The 23,271-nt window shown below is 35.1% G+C and overlaps 4 protein-coding genes across 4 annotated transcripts; 1 reads left to right on the top strand and 3 right to left on the bottom strand.

Moving 5' to 3' along the window:
* Positions 1-112: 112 nt before the first annotated feature.
* On the bottom strand, positions 113-487 carry LOC107058583 (ESX-1 secretion-associated protein EspE-like). The gene has a single exon (XM_015304446.1). The coding sequence runs from the start codon at positions 485-487 to the stop codon at positions 113-115; it is 375 nt and encodes a 124-aa protein (XP_015159932.1).
* A 475-nt stretch (positions 488-962) lies between these two features.
* Positions 963-2,325, top strand: LOC107058588 (formin-2-like). Its single transcript, XM_015304458.1, has 2 exons — positions 963-1,449; positions 1,483-2,325. Exons 1-2 carry the CDS (start codon positions 1,202-1,204, stop codon positions 2,120-2,122), a joined length of 888 nt encoding a protein of 295 aa, XP_015159944.1. The 5' UTR covers positions 963-1,201; the 3' UTR covers positions 2,123-2,325.
* A 3,282-nt stretch (positions 2,326-5,607) lies between these two features.
* LOC102605618 (CSC1-like protein At3g54510) lies at positions 5,608-18,059 on the bottom strand. Its single transcript, XM_015304460.1, has 10 exons — positions 17,743-18,059; positions 16,334-16,474; positions 13,902-13,965; positions 11,733-11,945; positions 10,799-10,963; positions 9,105-9,403; positions 8,177-8,456; positions 7,665-7,943; positions 6,706-6,939; positions 5,608-5,976 (listed from the first exon to the last, which is right to left on the bottom strand). Exons 1-10 carry the CDS (start codon positions 18,033-18,035, stop codon positions 5,821-5,823), a joined length of 2,124 nt encoding a protein of 707 aa, XP_015159946.1. The 5' UTR covers positions 18,036-18,059; the 3' UTR covers positions 5,608-5,820.
* A 3,289-nt stretch (positions 18,060-21,348) lies between these two features.
* LOC102605284 (U-box domain-containing protein 44-like) lies at positions 21,349-23,263 on the bottom strand. Its single transcript, XM_015304445.1, has 3 exons — positions 23,114-23,263; positions 22,727-23,027; positions 21,349-22,631 (listed from the first exon to the last, which is right to left on the bottom strand). Exons 2-3 carry the CDS (start codon positions 23,019-23,021, stop codon positions 21,349-21,351), a joined length of 1,578 nt encoding a protein of 525 aa, XP_015159931.1. The 5' UTR covers positions 23,022-23,027; positions 23,114-23,263.
* Between the last annotated feature and the right edge of the window lie 8 nt (positions 23,264-23,271).

Genomic DNA, 23,271 nt, shown 5'->3' with positions numbered 1-23,271 from the left:
ATTGTCAAGAATAACGTAACGATTAAGATGCCAAGGAAAAGCGAAAATAAAATAAAATGTGGTAGTGACCTATAGGTAAATATCATGCGGTTGGAAGCTGCGAGATTAGTATTTAGTTGGATGGAGGAGGTGAATTTGTAGGAATAATATTTGGAATTGTTGGAATATTTGGAAGGGATGGCATGTTGGGCAGAGGAATGCTGGCAGGCATTGGTGGTAGAGTCATCTTAGGCACAGAGGGCAATGTAGGGAAAGAAGGTAAAGGTGTATTAGCTGTTGGAAGTGTTGGCAATGGTGGCAATGTGACTGTTGTTGGCAAGTTTGGAATAGTGGGCAATTTTGGCATTGTCGGTTGAGGCAGTGAAGGGATTGTAGGCAAGTTAGGAAATTGCAGTAGGCTACGAGCAGCATGACTTGTAGTGATGCTTGATATGGCCAATAATGCTATCATCAACAAGAGGATTGAGCAGTTGTTGGAAGCGGCCATTGTTATGTAATAAATTTGCTAGATTGTTTTGATTAAAAGGAAGTTTTAAGTGTTTTGATTTGACTTGATGAGATTGTCATCAATAAAGGATATATATACAGGGAAACTTCTTGAGGGGTACTCGGAATTGGTGAGATGTTGGGTGAGGAAGCTTGGACTTTTAATTATGAATACTGTGTTGTTAGTTAACCTTCCCAAATGTTGTTTTTAGGAACATTCATTTGATCTTATTAATAGAGATGTTTTCTGAAAGTAGTTATGCACAGATGGAGTTTGGATCAACCATATGTGGTGGACAATTCATTCAAATTGATTAAATCATTTATTTAATTTTTTTTCAAAAAACTAATACCATTCTCCATTGGTGACATCAATTGTCTAAAGATAATTACATCAATTCCAGTGGAGACAAATATTAGGAGATTCTTTCCATTTGTTCTAGCATTGATGGATTGAGTTACTTGGTATTTGCTGGTGGGGTGATATGAATCTCGTGAAATTAGTTGAGATGCATGAAAGTTGGTTTGGACACATTAAAAAAGAAAAAGATAATTACATCTAGGAAGTTGAACCAACAATTAAACATCTAATATATTTCAACCACTTTCTCTATATATAACCCTTTTACTAAATGAACAATCTCCACTCAAATTAAAACACAAATTCCATTTCTTCATTACCTTGAAGCAAAGTAATATTTGTCAAATTGACACAATGGCTACTTTGAACAATGGCTCAATCCTCTTATTGATGATAGCATTGTTGTCCATATCAAGCATCACCACAAGTCATGCTGCTCGTAGCCTACTTCAACTTCCCAACTTGCCTACAGTCCCCTCATTGCCTCAGCCAACAGTGCCACAACTCCCTGCTATTCCAAACATGCCAACATCAGTCACATTGCCACCATTGCCAAGTGTTGTATCGTTGCCAACGCTTCCAACAGCTTCTCCATTGCCTACATTGCCCTCTGTTCCGAAGATGACTCTGCCTACATTGCCCTCTGTTCCGAAGATGACTCTGCCTACATTGCCCTCTGTTCCGAAGATGACTCTGCCTACATTGCCCTCTGTTCCGAAGATGACTCTGCCTACATTGCCCTCTGTTCCGAAGATGACTCTGCCTACATTGCCCTCTGTTCCGAAGATGACTCTGCCTACATTGCCCTCTGTTCCGAAGATGACTCTGCCTACATTGCCCTCTGTTCCGAAGATGACTCTGCCTACATTGCCCTCTGTTCCGAAGATGACTCTGCCTACATTGCCCTCTGTTCCGAAGATGACTCTGCCTACATTGCCCTCTGTTCCGAAGATGACTCTGCCTACATTGCCCTCTGTTCCGAAGATGACTCTGCCTACATTGCCCTCTGTTCCGAAGATGACTCTGCCTACATTGCCCTCTGTTCCGAAGATGACTCTGCCTACATTGCCCTCTGTTCCGAAGATGACTCTGCCTACATTGCCCTCTGTTCCGAAGATGACTCTGCCTACATTGCCCTCTGTTCCGAAGATGACTCTGCCTACATTGCCCTCTGTTCCGAAGATGACTCTGCCTCCATTGCCCGCTAATATTCCTCTGCCCAGCATGCCTTCATTTCCAAACATTCCTACACTTTCACCTCCTCCATCCAACTGATCTTGCAGCTTCCAACATTTTACCTGCCTTGCCCATATGGTCGTTACCATTTGATGTTTTGCTCTTTCGTTGTCTCAATCTTTTTGATTCGTATCGTTGTATCCTATTGTTTGTACCCTCTTTGAGTGTTCTGTATTGATTGTCCAGATAAACTTTGTATTAATTAGGGTGATGCAATATACTATTTTTGATTTATCCATGTTCATTCGTCCAATTTAATTTCCAGATAAGTAAAAAAAAAAACTAATATTGTTTGCAAAATTTTGACTGCAAGTTGCGTATAATTCAGATATCGTTGCCTTGGTCCTCAAAGAAAGTGATGTGATAGATGAAGAATGGTTCAAATGTGTGTAGAGAAACCTAACTAGGTAAAAAGAGCAAGTCGCATAAAATGATTATGAGATTAATAATAATGTTATAATGTCATGTGTTTGGATAGACTCTTTAAAACCTAACCATCATTAATTAACATATATTTTACTTCATTAAATCACTTGACGATTGTTAATTGTATTAATTTAGTATAAACACTTGATGTAGATAAGTTGTTACGATCAGAATGTTCACACAAAAATAAATTAAATGTGTAACATGTGTTTGTTAGACATTTACACCAATTAATCATTGATTAGTTACTGGTATTAAATAGTTCAACCATAGTAAATTAAGTTGGTTCGATGTAAAAACTCAAATGTAAATACATATATACGATACTGAATTAAGTAGAAATATATTCAAAAAGACATGACCCTTGCATCTTTTTGTGCTCTTTCAATTTTTCGATTTAATATTTTTTTTCTTTTTCTTTTCATTGCATCACTTCACCTAATGAAACGTATGATTATATTTGAATAAGTTGTTAAAATCTTTGTCGTTCTAATATTCCAGTTAAGCTTCCATTTTAATTCTCTTTTTTAAAATTCAAAATTATGGCATACGAGATTTGTTAAAGAATGCAAGCTGAAGAATATTGGCGTTATGATGGATTTGTTCACTGGTATATCATGAAGCTGTTTAAAATGGCTTAATACATAATCAATCTTCAAACTTGTAAGAATATTCTATTTAGACACTCAGAATTAAGTTTTTCTTCAATTGAACACCTTAAACCATAACTAAATGTTCCAATCAAGAATCTGTTAGGTAACTAGGCTGACCACATAAAATGTCATTTCTTTTAATTATACACATATAAATCAAAATATCTCAAACGTTTTCTATTTGAGTTCAACTGTTAGGTAACTAGCCCGTTTGGATTGACTTAAAAAAGTAGCTTTTAAGTCAAAAATAAAAAGTCAAACTGAAATGACTTTTAAATTAAAAAATAAAAAGTAGGGGGAGACTTACTTTTGGTTTCTTAACTTATTTTAAGTTATTTTTTACATTTGTCAAACACTTCCAAAAGTCAAAATTTGACTTAAAAGTAGGTTTGACCAACTTTTAAGCCAATCCAAATGGGCTCAAGCTGACCACATAAAATATGTCATCTCTTTTAATTATACACATATAAACCATAAAATCTCAAACGTTTTCTATTTGAGTTCAACACATAATTAAAAGAGATGACATATTTTATATAATTAACTTATTACCTGTGTAACTCTTGAGAATGCACATAATTTTTTTACAAAATTTGAACCGAAACTAGAACACTTTATTAGTTGTTGAGTGTCAAATTGAAACATAACTTAGTTCGAGTGTCTAAATAAAATTAGTAAAATTACCCGCGTTTTGCGCAGAAATTTAATATCATGGAATTTATATAATAATAGTTAAACCTATCAGTCATTAATAATGTAAAGGAAAATAAAAATTATTATATCTTATCATTTATTCTTAATAACATAAGCATAACTTAATGACGGTAAGAATACATACCAGGATCTATAACATATGTAATGATGTCAGTGAGCCACTCAACAGGAGCAAAGTACACAAATATTTAATTGTGAAGAAGAAGAAGAAGAGGAGGAGGTTCAGAATTTTCGTTATTTTAAAATGAGAGGAAATCCCTCTATTTATAGACAATAAAGGGTAGTGTGAACAAATGTAAAAGGATATAACTATTTGGAAAAGTTGCAACCCTTCGAAAAGATCACAACCTTTCATAAAAGTCAAAACTTTTCATAAAAGTTGTAGCTTTTCATAAAAGTTATAACTTTTCATAAAAGTTGTAGCTTTTCATAAAAGTCATAACTTTTCATAAAAGATACAACTCTTAATTAAAGTTGCAACTTTTCATGAAAGGGGAATGATAGTTTTGTAAATAAATAAATTAAAAGAGAATTCTGATTTGTGGTGGCGCCACGTAGGCGGGCCTAAGATTCTCTTATATATATATATATATGATGATATATGGTGTAAATTTTAGGTTTAGCAAACATAAAAATCATATTTGTATACTATAGTTTGTATAATTGCGCTCAATAGCAAACTTTATGTTTGCTATGGAGCATCAGATTTGTATAAATTGCCGACAGCCTCTCATTTGTATAAATTGTTGGCAACCTCTCATTTGTATAAATCGCTGGCAACCTCTCGTTTGTATAAATCGTTGGCAGTTTCTCAATTCAATTGTATATACGTAACTACTATGTATATGTACCAATGATTGTGTTTGTATATCTGCATAAAATTTGAATTTGTATACAATTGAATCAAAATAAAACATTTGTATATCAAATCTCTCTTTTATACAACACAAATTATACATTGTAATTTGTATAATTTGTGTTTGTATAAAGTGAGAAAGAGAGAAAATGCATTTTATTATAAGTGTTTGTTTGTATAAAGCGAGAAAGAGAAAAAGAGAAAAAGAGAAAAAGAGAACTGGTAGGGAAAGATCTGTATTTGTATAATTATAAGTGTATAGGACGAAAATATATGTATTTTATAAAATAAAAAAAAAGACTTAGAGAGAGATTTTAGGAGAAATTGAAAGAAACTGGGAGAGAAAAGATAGCGAAGGGATTTGTATAAAAATAAATCTTCCATTTTATAAAATGTGTGGGCCCCAACTGATTAAAATAAAACTAATATGGAGAGAGATTTTAGGAGAAATTGAAAGAAAATGGGAGACAAAAAATAGTGAAGAAATTTGTATAAAATAGATCTTCCGTTTTTTTAAAAAAAATCGTGGGTCCCAACTGAATGGCAAAAATGGTGTAACATTAGCTGCACATTTACTGCGAAATACAAATATATGAAATAGTAGCTATAGGATTTATTTTGATTTAAATATTTGCTATTATATACAATTTTCCCTATATGATATCCAGACAAATTTAAAAAGCTGTCATATAAACTTGGATTGAAGTAAAGCTATGATCCCACTATCCAAGTGTTGAAGAATGGGGCCTCACACAACTATTGTTGGTTGAGCCTCTACCATTGTAAAATTTTTCGTTCAATTGAACTAAAAAATGGGTGAAGGAACACCTACTATGATACGTACTGGTAAGACGATAAAAGAAAGAAAAACGAATTCTAATAGCCACTTTGTCCATCTGATTAAAAATATCAAACAGAAAATTCTAAAATGGCCGCTTTAACAAGGATGAGCCTTGTAGTGTAATTTATGTCTACTTTCTCGTCGTGTAATTTGACAATGTAGATGTTGACACAAACACTCCTAACAAAATTGTCAAGACATCAGAGTACAAGCAAACCTGGGAGGAAAAGATAAAAAACAACATGTTCTACGTTGGAGATAGAAATGGCTTCGTAGAGCTCGTTCCTTCCAACCCGAGGTCCAAGGGCCGCAAACATGGAGGAGAATAAGCATCAAGAGCCTTCTGGACATTCTCCTCCTCCAATCTATCCTTCTTGTCAAGATCATCATTATTTTTGGCATCCTGATGAAAAATACCATAACATCAGCTGAAAAACCAAATAAACTCACAAGAGGATTTTTCCATGAAACAAAGCAAGAGTTGTCGTGAGGACCAACAACATCGAGCTGATCACAATCCTAGCGACTCTTGGTCAACATTCGCCAAAATGACATCCAACATCAAAACTTTATGATAACTGATACAACTTAGCCTTAATTGAACATTTGTGCATTTTTTTAAAAAATAATAAGATAAAACATAAATAGAGACAACTAGTGTAGACGTCACAAATGATTTTTCCTTGTTATGCAAATTTTCGCTTCACTTAGGGGAACATGCAGTCCTCCCAAAGCAGCCCAACATACTTTGCTCATTTTTGAGGGGCAACACACAAATACATCGTTTGGTAATTTTTTTCTAGTCAAAGAAGAAGCGGTTTGTGATCAGTTAGAAAAATCATTTTTCCAAATGTGATCTGCATCCTTGATGAACAGAATTCTCTACAAGGTCTAAATCATTTTTCCGGTCATGATTCACATTTTTAATGAACATAACTTCCCCACAAGCTCCAGCTAGAAATAGATGGAATAGGATGATAGAACGTATAGCTCAATGCTGACCCACAAATACAACCAAATTTACATTGCAGTGGAGTTCTTTATGCGACTTTCATCGGCTTCCCTGGAGTTCTCCTTTGAGAAGGGGAGGGGAAAGGAATTTCTGGAAGGTATCAATGAAAATAGTAATTACCTGAACTGAAACTTGGTTGAAAGTAGGAAGAAATCGAATCTTGCAATATTCGTTAAAGAGAATAGTGATGACCATGAGAGGGATAACGGAGAACGAAGCTGAAGGCTTGGCTTTCAATCCAAAAAGACCGATCATTGTGACTTGCATAAGTATGATCGCAACTATAATGTAGTGATGAATGTATGGCCAATACAGACCACATGTCTCGTATGTAGTTATATACACATCTTCAATCTGCATCACAAATAACATTTCATTATACTTTATCCTCCATATTTATTCTAAAATATTTGAGCTAACCTGCAATACAGAAGCACCAGATAAAGTCCATAAAATATATACTTCATATCAACAGGATACTTAAACCCTGGTGATAACAATGTAGTTTAAGGTGTAAAAAAACCAATGTAATAACAGCTAATAAGAAAACTTAACTTGTAGCAATCCCCTTAACAGAAGCAAACTAGTTACTGACGATAAGAACTACCACCATTTAGCGAAATTAAAAAGCATGAAAAACCCAGACAGTGAATATCAAGGGCTTGTAACAGTCTTGAAAAGGAAGTCCAATAAAACACAAAAAAGTTGATCTGCTTCATGTAAGTATGTATCAGTGGTGCAGGTGTACTTTAGCAGGTAAAGCAAAGAAATCTGCTACAAATCTGAAGAAAAAAATACACATAGCACTTAAAACTTCATAAATCTAAAACGTTATTTACATATCATTGTAGGTTTGCATCATCCGTAAATTCACCAATGACAACAGGTGTAACACGATATATTATCAAAGACAACGTTGTACACAGGAAAATGTTACATAAGTTGTTCACAGTTTTAACTCAAGTTTTTGACCAGTATAGGAGATCTACCTCAAAGCAACGAAAGTACAAACTACAGTGGGTCAGGCTTATAAACAGATTGTTCTTAACGCACAAATATTGCATGTAGAGAAACTTCACCTGGTTGATGAACACCGCATATCCAAGCAGGAAGTAGCCTACTAGAAATGGAAGAAGCAAAGGTGAGACCACTGCGTAGACAATCCCAATCAGCATGCAGAGAGCAACAAAAGGGACAATTCTATAATAAGGTAGTGAATAAACATAAGGATGTTTCTTCTTTCCACGGTCCCATGTGTAAGATTTTAGAGTATCCCATAGGAGTAATCCTGGCTGAAGTATCTCCAAAGAGAATCCTGCCAGCCCATTTGTCAGGATGTACGTCACGAAGAAATCTGCCTGTAAGGACAGAAAGAAAAATGTAAATGCAAAGATTAATCATCTGCATGTAAAGTAAAATATATAGACTATGATAGGCCCTATAGGTTCTTTATTAGGCTACAGGCAGGTAAAAATCAAAGCATCAACTGAAAACGTGTTCCCATCCCTCTTTTCCGATCAGATATTCAATATTCTGACACATGATAAAAAAAGATATTAAATGAAAAGAGAAGAGACAACATGTTTTGCACCTGAGAAGAGACGGCACTAGCAAGACGGTTGGGAATATCCTTGGGATGAGAGAAAGATTCACCGAGTTGATCTAGTAAAGATCCTGACAACAAGCTTAAGAAAAATACATTCCCTACCAGGAAGTAGAACACCATGTTGCATGCATTTAAATCCTTCTTACTCCGTGAGATATAACCAGCTAATCTTGCCAGCCCAATCATGGCAAATGGAACAATGTATATGAAACCATTAAGAATGGCACTAGGAAGATATCCTGTGACGATGGACCTTAACCCCGGTCTGCCACAATATTTAAAAAGGATTGAAGATCAGCAACCTGCTACACAAGTTTTCAACTAAAAAACAACTGTACCTAGGAGGATTCAGTAACTACCCTACTCCACCTCAACTCTCCCTCCCTACAAAGAGAGAAAATAAAAACCAAAAGGCGGAAAGAAAAAACGATCTATCTAATTTGGAAAGAAAGAGGAGAAGATAAACAACAACGAATGAGCCACCAAAGAACAAAGACAATTTTGTCCAGAACTCCATTGCATCTTCTGTCAATGCAAGGAAGAACTTTGATGTGAAACAAGCTACTCCCTCCATCCCAAATGTATAGTGTTTTATCATCTATTTTTTAAAAATGGTGTTCTATTACTGTTCAGGGAATCAAACAACAACATTTGACATATTCTTGATAACAAAAGTTATGATTTATAGTACTTTTTATGTAGTTCTCAAATAAGCAATTTTGGGAACTGATGCCAATTTTACACAGAAAATTAACAGCGCTGACCCTCATATTCTCTTCCCCACCATTCTTTTCGGGGCAAGGGAAGACTTCAAAATACTAACTGTGCTTGGAGAGTATGAAGTATTACAGCATGAAACATTTTATGCTCGAGAAATCAGAAGGCTGAAATAATGAAGAGAAGAAGTCTGTACATCAAGTCCACGGCCATCGCAGGAGGAAACCATTTCTTCAGGCGTTCATATTTGGCAATTCCCTGAACAGCTGTGACTGGTAACACGAAGAAGATGGTAAGTAGTGATGCTGCAACAAGTATCACTATCCTGTACAGTGGCAAATGACGATATTGAATTGCCAAATTTTGCCAGATCACATCTCTCGGTTCTGGAGCCATTTCAGTGATCCAGAGGAGTGGATTTGTGTGCTGTTGAGATTGCGCAGCTAGAACTGTGCCCCATCGTGAACTAAATGTAACAAAAGCCACAGGCAGTTCCTAAGCAATAAAAATATGGTCAAATTAAACCAACTGTTCAACTGTCAAAATAACATTAGGGAATCATTCCATGACCGGTTATAAGATCACAAGCAAATCCTCATGCACTTCTTTAAACCTCCTTACATGATCTCAATAATGGCTGTCAATAGATAATATTTTCTTCATTCCTACTAAGATGGCAAATACACCAAATGACATGGACATATACCTCAAAATGTTGGCAAATCATGGTGGCTAATTCATATGAGATCAAAATTGCAACAGAAAAACTGACACATTCCTAATGTTTCCAGGCCCGTCTTCACAAGTGGCAAGCGGTAAGAGATAATTTCCTGAACAAGCAAATCCTTTTTTATATCAACTAATCAATCTAACTATGCCTCAACCTCAAACTAGTTAGATGGGACATGAACCATCTTTATCCATTCCGTTCTATTCAAAACCATTTCATTGAGTAATTTTTCCTGTACGGCAATATAAGAGTTCTCTAAAACCAGAAGTTCTCCAACTCTCACACTTATGCTTTCAATCATAATATCAAAAGACTCCTCGGGGCAGTGGTGGAGCCAAGACTCTTATTAAGAGGTATCAAAATGTAAAGTAGTAAATCAACAAAGAAGCCAAGCAGAGTCAATATATAATATATACATAAGATTTTTTTTACCGAGTTATACAATGTAATTTTCTGATGAAGGAGTGTCAATTGATGCCCCTTGAATACATGTGGCTCCGCCATGCCTCGGCGTACATCAGACTAAATGTAAACAAATAACAACTAATCCTTAACCAAAAAGTTAGTATCACTATTTAGATCATATATTGTGTTTTATATTAGCTAAGTCCGTTATGGAAAATTACACAGTTCAGCTGGTTTTGAGTGAAATCGAGATAATGTTTTTAAACTGTGATCCAATCATTGACATCAATTTCTGATGAAAGCAAATAGCAAGAATTACCAGCAATTATGATACTCTTAGCTGTAACCTGGAAGCACAAGCTCAGGAAAGAGACCATACTTTATCTATCAGGGGCCCATTCCCTTCTCCCCCTCTCTGTTGTCATTTTTCTGCTCAATAAGGCATGCAAAGTTCACCCTAGAATTTTCCTTATCTTCTACGGATGACATAATTTAACACAGTTTTCTTTTAGATATATCTCACAGACTTGACATATTACCCCAGTTAATAAACTAACGACAAGGGCAAAGAGATCACTATGCTAGGCTGGACTTCTTTGACAGCATATTATGAGGGTAGGAACCACCAGACTGAAGAAAAGAGCTTCTGGGAACCACAGAAAGTATATTTGAAAGGCGAAAAATAAAATAAGCTAGCAAAACATTCTAAACTCCAGTACTGTCATTACCATCAGACTTTTGCAGTGAATACTAACCTTCTGCTCAATCGTCATTCTGCATTGTACACGTCTTATTTCACGACCAAGGGTTTGAAGCATGTCCTCCAGCTGCTCTATTTTAGCATCGTATCTACTATGTTTCTTAAGAGCAGAAAGATGCCTCAGGTCCTCAATCTTTTTGGTGAGAGACTTTGCCTGACACTAGGATCCATACCATCTGTCAGTATCATGATGAGGGTAAAAAGTATAAAGATTGAACCACGGGAGAAGAAATTCTTAGAGGTACATATGATTTTCGCATCTATCGCATGAAAGCAGACACTTACTTTCATTCTCTATCCTTGCCCCTTGTCTTCAAGGACTATCATAGAATCCATTGAGTACATTTATCTTTGCTAATCACTGAAGCACACTGGTTATGTGATTATACTTGGATATCAATGATACTATGAGTGACATATTCCTTTACAAGAGAGCTTAAAATTCTTAGTGACATTTTATTATTTATCAGTCATACAGTACAACTAAATTAATGCCAACCTTTCAAATTAAATGTTGTGACTTGACTTGATAGGATAACTGTGACACAAATAACGTGTACTAATTCATATTGGCTGGAAAGGACATCAAACACGGAGCCTGCGGCTCAACTTTGTATTCTTGGAATACTGTGAAGTGTCAACTGTTTGAAGAGTGGAAAGGGAAGAGCATTTGACTATTCAGTCATGCAGGACCAATAAAGCTGGAAAAGAATAATAAACCTCTCCATTTTTAGAATAGCGGATATTATCTAGACAAATCATAAAAGAAACTACAACTAGTAAGAAATAAAGGCAATACTTCTGCCTGCAACTTAATTATAAGGAACCAATACACAACTATCTAATGGAAATCCAAATTTAAGGAACTTAGTCTGCTTTCATTAATAAGGTAAATGACTTGAATGCACCAAAGTATAATTTGTTCTTACTAGTAGCTTGTCCAGATGCTTCCCATCATATAAGATTTCAAATGACTGATATGAATAGGGATGATGTTTGGAAAAAAAGTGGTCTACGTTGCACCCACGGATATTGTGCTCATTGCAAAATGGAATTTCTCGAACCAGAATGGTGAATTGTTCAGGTTCGCACCTTCTGTTACATAACTGCTGAATCCTTTTGATAAAAATGTCATTGTACTCCTGAAGAGGCCACGGTACAGAAAATTTTAATGTCATACAACTTTATGGATTATATCCATGCAAAATTCCCAAGAAAAAATGAAGTTGACCCAATAACTATTTTTCCATAAAGAAAGATTTCACCGAATCACAAATATAAACAATTCCAAGTTGGATAGATTGCCAACTAGAAGTGTTTCTATATATCTGAAAAAGTTATAAAAAAAATAGGAATAATTTCAAACCTCCCCTCAGATTTAGCTCCATAACACTAACCTCCCTTGCAGTTCACGATATTAGGCCTACCTCCCTAATTTTGAGGTTTTTGTAACAACTCTTTTAGATATTAGGCCTACCTCCCTGATTCTCAATTTTTTGTAATAACTCTTTTAAGGTAATTATTGTTAATATAAAATTTTATGATCGAACTAAATTACCCTTCCTAATATACTTCTTGTTTAATTATTTATTCTGTAAGCACATATTAAAAGTTCTTTAAATGAATTGTTTCTTTATCACATAAATTTAGTTACTTTGCACTTGGGGTTGATTTTATGCATTGAAATCTGATTTCTTGGTATATCTTTCCAATTTGCTGCTCCACATAACGTGACAAACTTTTTATATGCCTTGTAATCATGAACTTTTTGGTTTAAAATGGTACATAGATCTGACTCAGTTTTTGTAAATGATGTTAAAGATATGATACCTGAGTCTAACTCAATCCCAAAAGCTAACTCATGAGAAAAGGATTGCCCCAAGTCCATATAAGGAGACCACCAGTCCATTCCCTAACCAGTGTGGGGCTTTACCCACTCTAACACCCCTCTTCACGCCCAGGCCAACTGAAGTGTGGACCGGGAGCCCAAACGGGAATGAACCTGACTCTGATACCATGTAAAGATATGTGATATGGCACATGGGCCTAACTCAACCCCAAAAGTTAGCTCATGAGGGGAGGATTTTCCAAGTCCATACAAGGAGATCACCAATCTATTCCCCAACCAATGTGGGAATTTTACCCAATCTAACACCCCCTTCACGCCTAGGCCCTTCTGGAGTCCATTCCCCAACCAATGTGGGACTCTTACCCACTCTAACACCCCCTTCACGCCCAGGCCCAACTGGAACGTGGACCGGGAGTCCAAACAGGGATGGACCTGACTACGATACCATGTAAAGATATGACACCCAAGCCTAACTCAACCCCAAAAGCTATCTTATGAGGGGAGGATTGTCCAAGTCCATATAAGGAACCACCAGTCCATTCCCCAACCAATGTGGGACTTTTACCCACTTTCATAACAGAGATTGCGATATTGACAAGTTCAATTGGATTTTTTTGAGGATGTTTTCACAGGGAGTAGATCAACTAGTGGTAAAGTTGAAAATGTGATTTGAGTTGAGCAAAGTGATGGAGAGAGATTTTTGAGTGAAGTGGTGGGATTGTTGGGGGGTGATGAGGAACACGGTCAAATGAACTTTTAAAGTGTGTTTACAGAATTGATCAAACAAAAAGTATATTAGGAAGGGAAATTTAGTCCGATCATAAATTTTTATATTAATAATTATTGGGTTCAAAGAAATGTTACAAAAGTTTCAAAATAAAGGAAAGCATAATATTGTAAACCACAAGGGAGGTTAGTGTTATTTAGCCAAACCTGAGGGGAGGTCTCCAAAATTATCCCTAAGAACACTGATTAGATGTCAGCATATTACTGCAAAAGAGGATTTGAACAACAAAAAGAGGTTATGAAACCATTACATCTACGATGTCCTTTTTACATAACACTCTCGGCTGCACCAAAGAGGATCGACTATCTTTCTCTTTACACCCAATATCTTTGAAAGGCAAAGCAAACTCCCATTAGAGAAGACAAACTTTTTCAAATATCACAACTTATCAACGATATTAAGAAGCCATAGTGGTCAAAATCAGTGTAAAGCATGACTTCAAGAGTACAAGCTAGACATTACCTTGTAAAGTAGGTACATTCCATAACACGAGACGAAACACAAGAAAGAAAAATGCACCCAAAGCCTGTGAATGACAGAATAAATGCAAAATGAGTCCATTTTGTAAGAACTCAACTATTTGACCATGTAACAGAGTACATTCAACTAAGAGACAAGAATGAAGATGGCTATTGGCTATAAAATTTGATGCTATCTGAACGACTAATATAGAACTACGTTAAACTAAAGATGGTAACAGAAGCATTTGTGCAGTCAATTCATGCTACACGCGTTATTCACATGCTGGCACACAGAACAACCAGTGACCATGGATTCAAATCTGAAAAACACATGCTCTCTTTAAAGTGGCTTGTTTCACAGTCAGTGGCCAAAAAGGCATGTTTAACACAGGGTAATCTTCAGTGAAGAGGCATCATTTTGTGCAGGAGGTGTCACTTCTGTGGAAATGAACAGAAAACGTAATCATTTCTTTATCCACTGCAGCATGACTGCGCATTATGGCAAATCTTTCTGAACATTGTGGGTCTTAGATAGGTGATGCCCAAAGCTACAACTCAATTATTACAATGTCGTAACAAAAGCATTAGAGGGAAGACAGCGGGGTGGAACCATACCAGCATGCATTTGGTGGACTGTGTGGAAGGTACAAGATGTTTGCAATATAATGCTAACTCGATTCAACAGATCAAGCTTGACTGTGCAGTTTGTGATATTTCAGTGCAAAGAAGAATTTGTAAATAAAATAGTACCGATACTTAGCTTTTACAATCCTAACAAGAATAGAAAGGGGTTGGTTTTTCTTTTTGGTTTTCTCATTATACATATCTCAGTACTTTCTTAGTCCTGAAGATTTACTATGATTAACAGCTTTAAAAAATTGATTATAGTTGATGAACACCACTCTTGGAGCTTCAAATAAGAAGCAACCGTATCCTAGTTTGTTAAGACTTATTTAAGGAGTTCTTTAACAGTGATGATGTATTATGACATAATCTCATATAACCATCTAACAAGCAATACACACAATTTATGGTCTAAGCATTTTAACTACTATTACACACAGCTTGAAAGCTGTGAGCACTTAGAAATTGAGTTTTAGAAGATTCAGGAACTAAAGAAATTAGGAGAAAACATTTTCCTACTCGTAGAAACTATTGCTCACAAAGCATTTGAGACTTGACAACATCAAAATGTACTAGGTAGCTGTTCCTTAATTTAAGGATTGGAGTCGGCCTCGACTTAAATCCAATGATTCTGCTTTAGGCACAGGTAGAGGTGTCAATTTTAGCCCATGAGGATATAATACGTCCAACCTCCCAAAATTGGCTATATTCATTGGCAGTTTATTTTAGGCATAGCCAAAGTTAACCCATCTAAAAACATCCACTTTAAGCTGCATATGCAGTCAGTTTTGATCCACTAAAAACAAAGTTCATTTTGTTTGGTGGTCATAAGAAATAAAAGAAAAGGCTATAATTAGTTTAATTAGGTAATAAAGCAAATAATAAAAGAACAAACAAACAAAAGAAAAATGATTATGAGTTGCGCGGTTGGCTTATGAGACAATGTTTAGCCCAATCCATCTTATTTGACCCCCCCTCCCCCCCTTAATAGGGTTAGGGCTGCGACTTTGCAGCTCCTCATCAAGCGAACATGGGTTATGAGACTTAAATTTGTTTCTACCTTAAAATAACTAGTCTGAACTCCTTAGCTAGACGGTCAAATGCTTCTCCAATCTAAATGAAAACAAAACTTAACTCCTGATTCCTTCCTTAACCATTTAAAGAAGCCAAGTGACTTGGTTCTTTAATAGCTTTGGTACACTTCATTCTCTTTCTCCAGGTCTCTTTTTAGTTGCTCTTCCAAATTAAAAAACTTGTCTCAATTCCCAATAGCCAAAATGAACTTGAAATATGTTCACATTGCTGGACATTCAGACATCTTACGAGAAAGGTACCTGGTATATGAAAGTCAAAAAGGGGTGCTTAAAATCACTGTGCAAGACATTCCCCACTATTGTTCAAACATGTAGCTCCTTAAGGTTCTTGTTTGAAGACTTTGAGACAAGACAACAACACGATAGGGAGCTCTCTACCTCAGTTATACAACCCTTACTGCTTCCCATTCTTGCATTAATTAAACTTTATAACTTATAGAAATAAAAATTTAACAGGACTCTTTCAAAGCACATCTGGATTGTAATGTCATTTCAGAACTAAACAACTATATGCAACAGCTGTCCAGATTTTGTTACAAGAAATGAACTCAGCATTTGTATTAGCAACTTAGCATTCAAGACCTAAAAGTTTGTGTGAAATGTGAATTATGAACTGTCATAGGACTGATAAACCAGGTTGTAGATAACACTTAGCATAGGTGAGGCATGTTATCTGCATCAACTTGAGGAAATAAGGAAGTGTTGAGAACATAACCTGTCAGAGCCTCTGCTGATATTAGATATTGTGAAAGCATCCATGGAATGAGAGCTCGTATTTGGTCCATTACTCCCAGTATAATTTAGCGGGAGAAGTACCAGAAGCCCAACAATAGAACAAACAAGAAAGAATCTGATCCTGAAGAATGGTTCCAAGCAGCAATGTGAGTTTAATCCTTGCATGTCACCAAAGATTATTAAACTAGGAATAACTTTATGTGAGAATGTGTGTTTAGTCATAGATGTTAACATGTCATATAATCAATTAACCTCATTCACCTTTCAAGATCCGTAATCCTCTACTTTAAGTCATTCTCTAACCACAAATACCATGACATTCAGAGGATAGCTCAACTTATGGAACTTTACTTTATAAAGAACCTTATACCTAGAACTATTCCCCATGCATGACACAACATAGGATTGGTGAAGGAAAATCCTTATTTGAAGTTGTTAAACTAAGAGAGTAATAATCCTTCAGAGATGAATATTATTAGTGATCAAACTCAACAGACTCAAGTAGCTCATGGAGAATAAAATGAGAGATTACTTGAAAATGGTTTGATCTTGTCCTACTTAGACCGCTAGATGCAACAGTCCATAAGTGTGAAACCGAGATGGTTTAAGGTGGTATACAAAAATAAAATTGTCTAGAAAAAGGTCCATAGATGTGAAACCATGATAGTTCAAAGATGTTAAAAGGAGTACGAGGTATACAAAAATAAAGTTGTCTAAACTCTCGGAGTTCATACAGACTCCACAAAAAATAAAGCACAATCAGAAAAGAAACCATGTCGGCGATGCCAATTAGTTGAGATTATGGCTTAGGGTGTGTATGGTATGGATGAGAATATTTTCTGAAAACTGTTTTCTTATTTTCTGGAAAATGTTTTCTTATTTTGGACAAAAATTTTGGAAAACTTTTTTTTCTAGGAATTCCTTAATGGAAGTAGGGAAAATAAGTTCTATAAGTGATATTTTATGTTTATTGTATCCTTTCCACCGACCCAACGCCCCCAACCCCTACCCCTTGACCATCCCCCACCACCGAGTTCCCACTCCCACCCCTATAGTATATTGCTAGATTACTTCTTAATGAAAACCAGCGTTGGAAAGGTCTAAATGGAGCGAAGTTTAGCGGTTGTTACGTTGTTGTTATCCTACTTTATTAGTCTAGCTAGCTCAATTAAACTACGACACATAAATTGAGTTGAAGACTATAAAAGAAGGGCTGCTTATATCTGCATGATCTTTCATTATCAATAAACCTCTAATCACTAGTGTTTCTCTATTTTTCAATAATGAGTTTCTAAAAAATAAAAGAAGAAGCTGTAATTAAGACAATTCATATATAGCAATTTGGAACTAGAAACAGAGAAATTCATATAATTAGACAACGCGACTCACCCAAATTTGAAGAGCCTAACGAAGACGAGGACATCAAGGCCACAATTCTGTAGAATCTCCTCCTCAGTAACCCGAACGGCACGAAAAATCCAGTCGATCTCCGGAAGCAATCGCCGGAAACTAAAAACCCGGTGGTCGGAATCATGAAGGTTACGGTGGCCTAAGTAGAGGCGGCGAGCATAATAGATGGGAGCATAGAAAGGTTGTTTTTTGAGTAAAGCAAAAAGAGAGAGAATGAAAATAGCTAAGCCAAAATTAATGGCTGCTGAAACCACTACACTCTCTAACTTCATTTTAATTTCTTCTCTTCCTTTTTCATTTTTTCAGAAAAGAAGTAAATAAAAGAGCAATTTGTATGAAAGGGGGGGGCGAGTAGCTGAGTCGCATATATACATGAAAACGTGGCGGATGTGGAGATATCGACGTAAACACCATGCATAAACTGCCTATAATTGGAGACTATTTTGGTGAAGTACAACTCGTAAAAATAACAATAAAAATATATTCTTTCTATTTTATTAAAGATAGTGCCAAATTAAATACTCCTCTACGGGTATTTACAGGTCGATTTGGATTGATTATTGATCAAAACTAAAATCAAACCAACTTAATTGGTTGAAAATTATCAAAACCAAATCAAATCAAATATAATATACATTTATCGATTTGGTGGTTATCAGTTTCGGTTTGGTTTGATTCGGTTATTAACCATACACGAAAATAAAAGAAAAAATTCTTTCAAAATGTGAAAAAAGTGACAACAATCCATTCAAAACAAAAAAATAGTTAGAATGACTTAAATTATTGAACTTTCTATCACTGAATTTATTATGATTAAAGCTTTAAAATTCACTATATTGGCTTAGAAGGAAGAGACATTAACATTTTCAGTCCCACAGAGAATTGTCATTGACACTCTTAGAATTGTTTTTTTTTTTGAGAAGGATCCCACAGAGAATTGTCATTGACACTCTTATACATGAAATCAATAAAATAAATGTTTTTACCTTGGACATTTTTACTTTCAATAAGTAAATTATAAAGAAATTATAATGAAAACGTTATGAGATCTTTAAAATTGTTTATAAAAATAATATATTAAGTATGTATATTTAATAAAAATATTTGTATATAATTCATCAGTTTGGTTCGGTTATTTCTCGGTTTTTTTAATAAAATCATAACCAAACCAAATACTATCGGTTTTCAAAAATCTAAAAACCAAAACCAAACCAAACCAAACCTAAATAAAAATCGGTTTTATTTTATCGGTTTGGTTCGATTTTTCGGTTTGGATCGGTTTTTATCCAAACCGTGAACACCCCCTACTCCTCTCTATCCATAATTATTTGTCCACTTTTGAATTGACACATCTGTTAAAAAAATATTATTAACATAGTGAGTTACCATTTTATCACTATTAATTATGAAGTGATGAATTAAAAACTTAAGATTTTTAAAAAGTTCTACTTTTTTTAAAAGTAATTAATTGAGGGTGTAATAGGTAATAATAATTTTGTCTTTTCTTAATTTGTCAAAATGGACAAGTAATTAGAGACAATTAAAAAAAAAAAGGATAAGTAATTAGCCATAGAGAGAGTAAAATCCAAGAGAGTAATTGTTAAATACCTACGTTCGTTTGGAGGTGGAGTTAACTTTTGAAGTTTATTATGTATCGTGAACTTGTCATTGAATTCATAACTTCCCTTAATTACTCGGTTCACAATTAATATGGTTTGCAATTATGATACAGTAATTTCATATTTTGGAAATTTTTGATATAGGAGAAGATTCTGAAAGAGCATGTCATGATGGTTAAATCAGTCCATTATGATTTAAATGATATATTTTTTTAAAAATTTAGTTTTAAATAACTTTCATGTCAATAATTTTATTGGAAAAATTAATCAAAATGGTTGAATGACCAGTAGAATATTTATAGTTGAGTGACTTTATGTGAAAAGAGTTTGTAATTGTGTAATTTTGTATTAAAAATCAAAATTAAGTGACTTTATATGAAAAGAGTTTATAATTAAATGACTTTCGACTTAAAAATTAAAGTTGAGTAACTTTACAAAAAGTTCATAGTTGAGTAACCATATTACTCATTATCTCCTATATACTAGTACTAATTATAAATAACTCGTAAACTTTCTTTTTTTCTTCTTTTTTTCACCGAAAGAGATGTTTTATTTATTTATATTACTGGAATTAAAAATACTACTCTATTACAAGAAGGGACTATTCTTGCCGGAGTTATTTCTAGGGCGGTTCAAAATCGAATCGAAACTGATAATTTGAATAATTTTTTTTTATTGATTTATCCGTAATGGATTATTCGTTTAGCGGTTTTGATAATGGTTTTGATTTTTTTTGTTATTGGGTTATCGGTTCTTAACAGTTTTAGGAAAAAAATGGGTTAACCGATAACTCAATAGTAAATTAAATAATTATATTTATACCTTTTTGTATATAAAGTCCTTGACTTAGAGTTTGGTTTTCTACTTTTATTTCTGGTTGTCTCAAACTCTTGGTTATTCTATAATATAAAAGTGTTTGCTTTTGAGAAAGATGTAACTTGTGAACTCATGAGTCATGTGCATGGTTCATTTGGTTTGTCACCTTGTTTTAAAGTGATTTTCAATGTTTTTTTGTGTCAAATCTTAATGGTTAAACCGATAACGATCGATAAGTCAATATCTTAATGATTCTATAACGGTTTAGCATCTCTACAAATCGATATAAAACCGAACCTACCGATACACAACCCTAGCTAGTTGTTTCAAAGTTTAGTTTTTACTATTGAAAGCAATAAATACATATTCTAGAGATAAGGCATATATATTATAATGGTATTCAAGATTGGCATTCGTCAAAAGAAGCTAAGTTTTTGCCAAATTTTATCAGTACATCAGCTACATAATTGAAAGCAATAAATACATGTTGCTTCCTCTTTTTTATCTCAACTTCCCATTGTTATGAACTTCTATCTGTCTCTAAATTTAATTAATCAGTCACTAACATTATTTCATGCTCACTCATTCATTGAGCTTAACCATTGTGTAACTGATAAGATTATTTCTTTTTTTTAAGCAGAGATCTCGATTTCGAGTCTTGAATACAAAAAAAATATTGATCTTCTCTTGAATAAGCCTTATGTGATATGAATTAATCAGACTTCAATGTAGGTATAGGACACGGATCAGAAACCAAAATGCTAAAATAATGTACTTTCTGAAGACAACAAGTTTCATTCATCTCTAATAACCTTTTTTTTCCTGTAATTTGTACAATGAGAGAACATTTGCACCATAAAAAAGTTTATCTGTATGAGCACTTACTATACAAATTTCAACATTTCAATCAATCAACAAATAATTGGAAAAAAAAAAAGTTTTTTTGTTTTTGCTTTGTCTCAAAAGTAACTAGATTGTTGCTGCAAGAGCTCAAGTTGTGCTAATAATTTAGCCACTGTAGGTTTCAACAATGAATCCCCATTTTGTGCTAAATCAATTAGCACAACTTGTGCATATTCACTATACTCTACTCTATAAGCTTCCACTCTAAATATCTTTTCCAAAATCCGAAGGGATTTCTCTTGAGCTTTTAAGCTAATCCCTTCTTCAAGAATCTTGATAATTGGTTGTACACATGACTATTTTCACTAACAAGTTGCTCCCATTTTCCCAAATCTCGTCTTGTTGTAATGTTGCAAGGCAACGAAAGAGCAGCGGACGAAGCTGCTCTTTCGTTGCCTTGCAATATTTGGACTAGCGGAGGCATTGCCCCTGCTTTTACCAAACAGAATGTGGTTTTTATAGAGCAATGCCCGTCATGTACTTGACAAAATGTGTCTGTAGAATGGGGAGGGGCACATGAAAACCATCTTGACTTTCTTGATTTTCGTAGAGTGAGTGAGTTTTGAGATAGTTGAGCTAGTGATGTTGCAGCTCTACATTTGGCTATGATTGAGCCACATGTGAGGAGCTTTACCAAAATGCTGATCACCCCATTTTCGACAGAGAAGTGTTGTAGTTTCTTGTCTGATGGAAGGGTGAATCGGATTAGTACTGCGGAGACGTTCTCAGCTAGTAAATGTGGTGTTGTAGGTGTACTTGATGTCAATATGGAAACCAAAATGGGCAGTAGGTTTGCTTTCATTAACATGTCTGTGACATTCTTGTCACTCACCGGAAAGTTGCTTAGTATGCCAACAGCAGCAGCCTTTTCATCATCCGTCGTGGATGATGATGATACGATGTTGATCAATGTATTCAGATGCATTTGTTCTAGCTGCTCCATTAGCTCCCCGCCTTGCATATCATTAGACAATACGTAAATCAAATTTAAAGCTCCATTTCTAATCTTGGTATTGCGGCTTTCTGTTAGGAATGGTAAGAGAAGGCGAACAGCGCCAGTTTCCTTCATTTTTCTTCTGACCTTTGAAGCATTCGGACAAGCAGCGATGGCATTAAGTGCTTCTAACAAGTGACACTGGATTACTGGACTAGTCAGATGAAGGAGCGAAATCATCTGCTGAGCAACATCTTGTTTCACTAGTACTGTGCCAACTTCCAATTGAGCTGCTATTTTTGCAAGAATTGCGGATAGTGGCTCTCTTAGAGTCATGAGCACCGATGTAACGGAGAAAAGAAGCTGTAGCAGAGTAGCAACGATGCCCGATTTTATCAGACGTTGAACGTTTGCTTTTGAGGCAGACAAGTTGTGCAACGCGTTTAGAGACGATTGCTTAGCTTCTAGGTTCCCGGAGGTGAACATTTTGACTAGCGGTTCAACGGCTCCATCTTGTCCCAGGTTAGCTCTATTTTGATCTGTGAGTTCCATTCTTGAAAGTGCTGTTGCCATTAGAATCTTACTCATGTCTGATCCTGCAATCATTTACATAGAATATATATTTTACGTAAACAATTAATCAAATAGCTTATTGAACTGCATATAATTTATGGAAATGTCCTAAATATACCTTGGTTCAAGTAGTGTACAAGAGGCTTGAAATAGCCAGCCTCAGCCATATGAAGAGCATATTGGGTATTGCCTGATAAAGAATTTAACAAGTTGGCAGCGTCATGTGACGGCATTTGATCATCCCCATTAAAAATTGCAACCAACATGACGATGCAGCCTTGAATTCTCCCGACTCTTCTCCTAACTGCAGCAACATCTGATAGACTCAGTAACAGCCCCACTGCTTCTTTTTGCTCTTCCAAATCATGACCCAACGACTTCACCAGTATCAATAAATTCCCCATTTGTGCCATCTTTTCCTGCACACCAAAGTGAAAATTAACCACTCAAAACTTTCAGCTTCTTGATTCTCATTATTTGAGACTCAATAAAATACTAAATGTACCGTATGTTCATCATCTTATACGGCCAGTGCTTGTAGTATTCGGAGTATAATCAATCTATGGTCTGTTTTACTTGAACTCAATCGATTAAACAGAACCGGGATCATATCTTCATGATGAATCCCTTCTTTAGTAATCATACCATCCAAAACCAATGACT

Source organism: Solanum tuberosum, unplaced genomic scaffold, assembly GCF_000226075.1.
Source record: "Solanum tuberosum cultivar DM 1-3 516 R44 unplaced genomic scaffold, SolTub_3.0 scf00541, whole genome shotgun sequence".
In the NCBI taxonomy this organism is placed as follows: domain Eukaryota; kingdom Viridiplantae; phylum Streptophyta; class Magnoliopsida; order Solanales; family Solanaceae; genus Solanum; species Solanum tuberosum.
The sequence above is the reverse complement of the archived record's forward strand: the minus strand, read 5'-3'. Positions and strand labels throughout refer to the sequence as shown.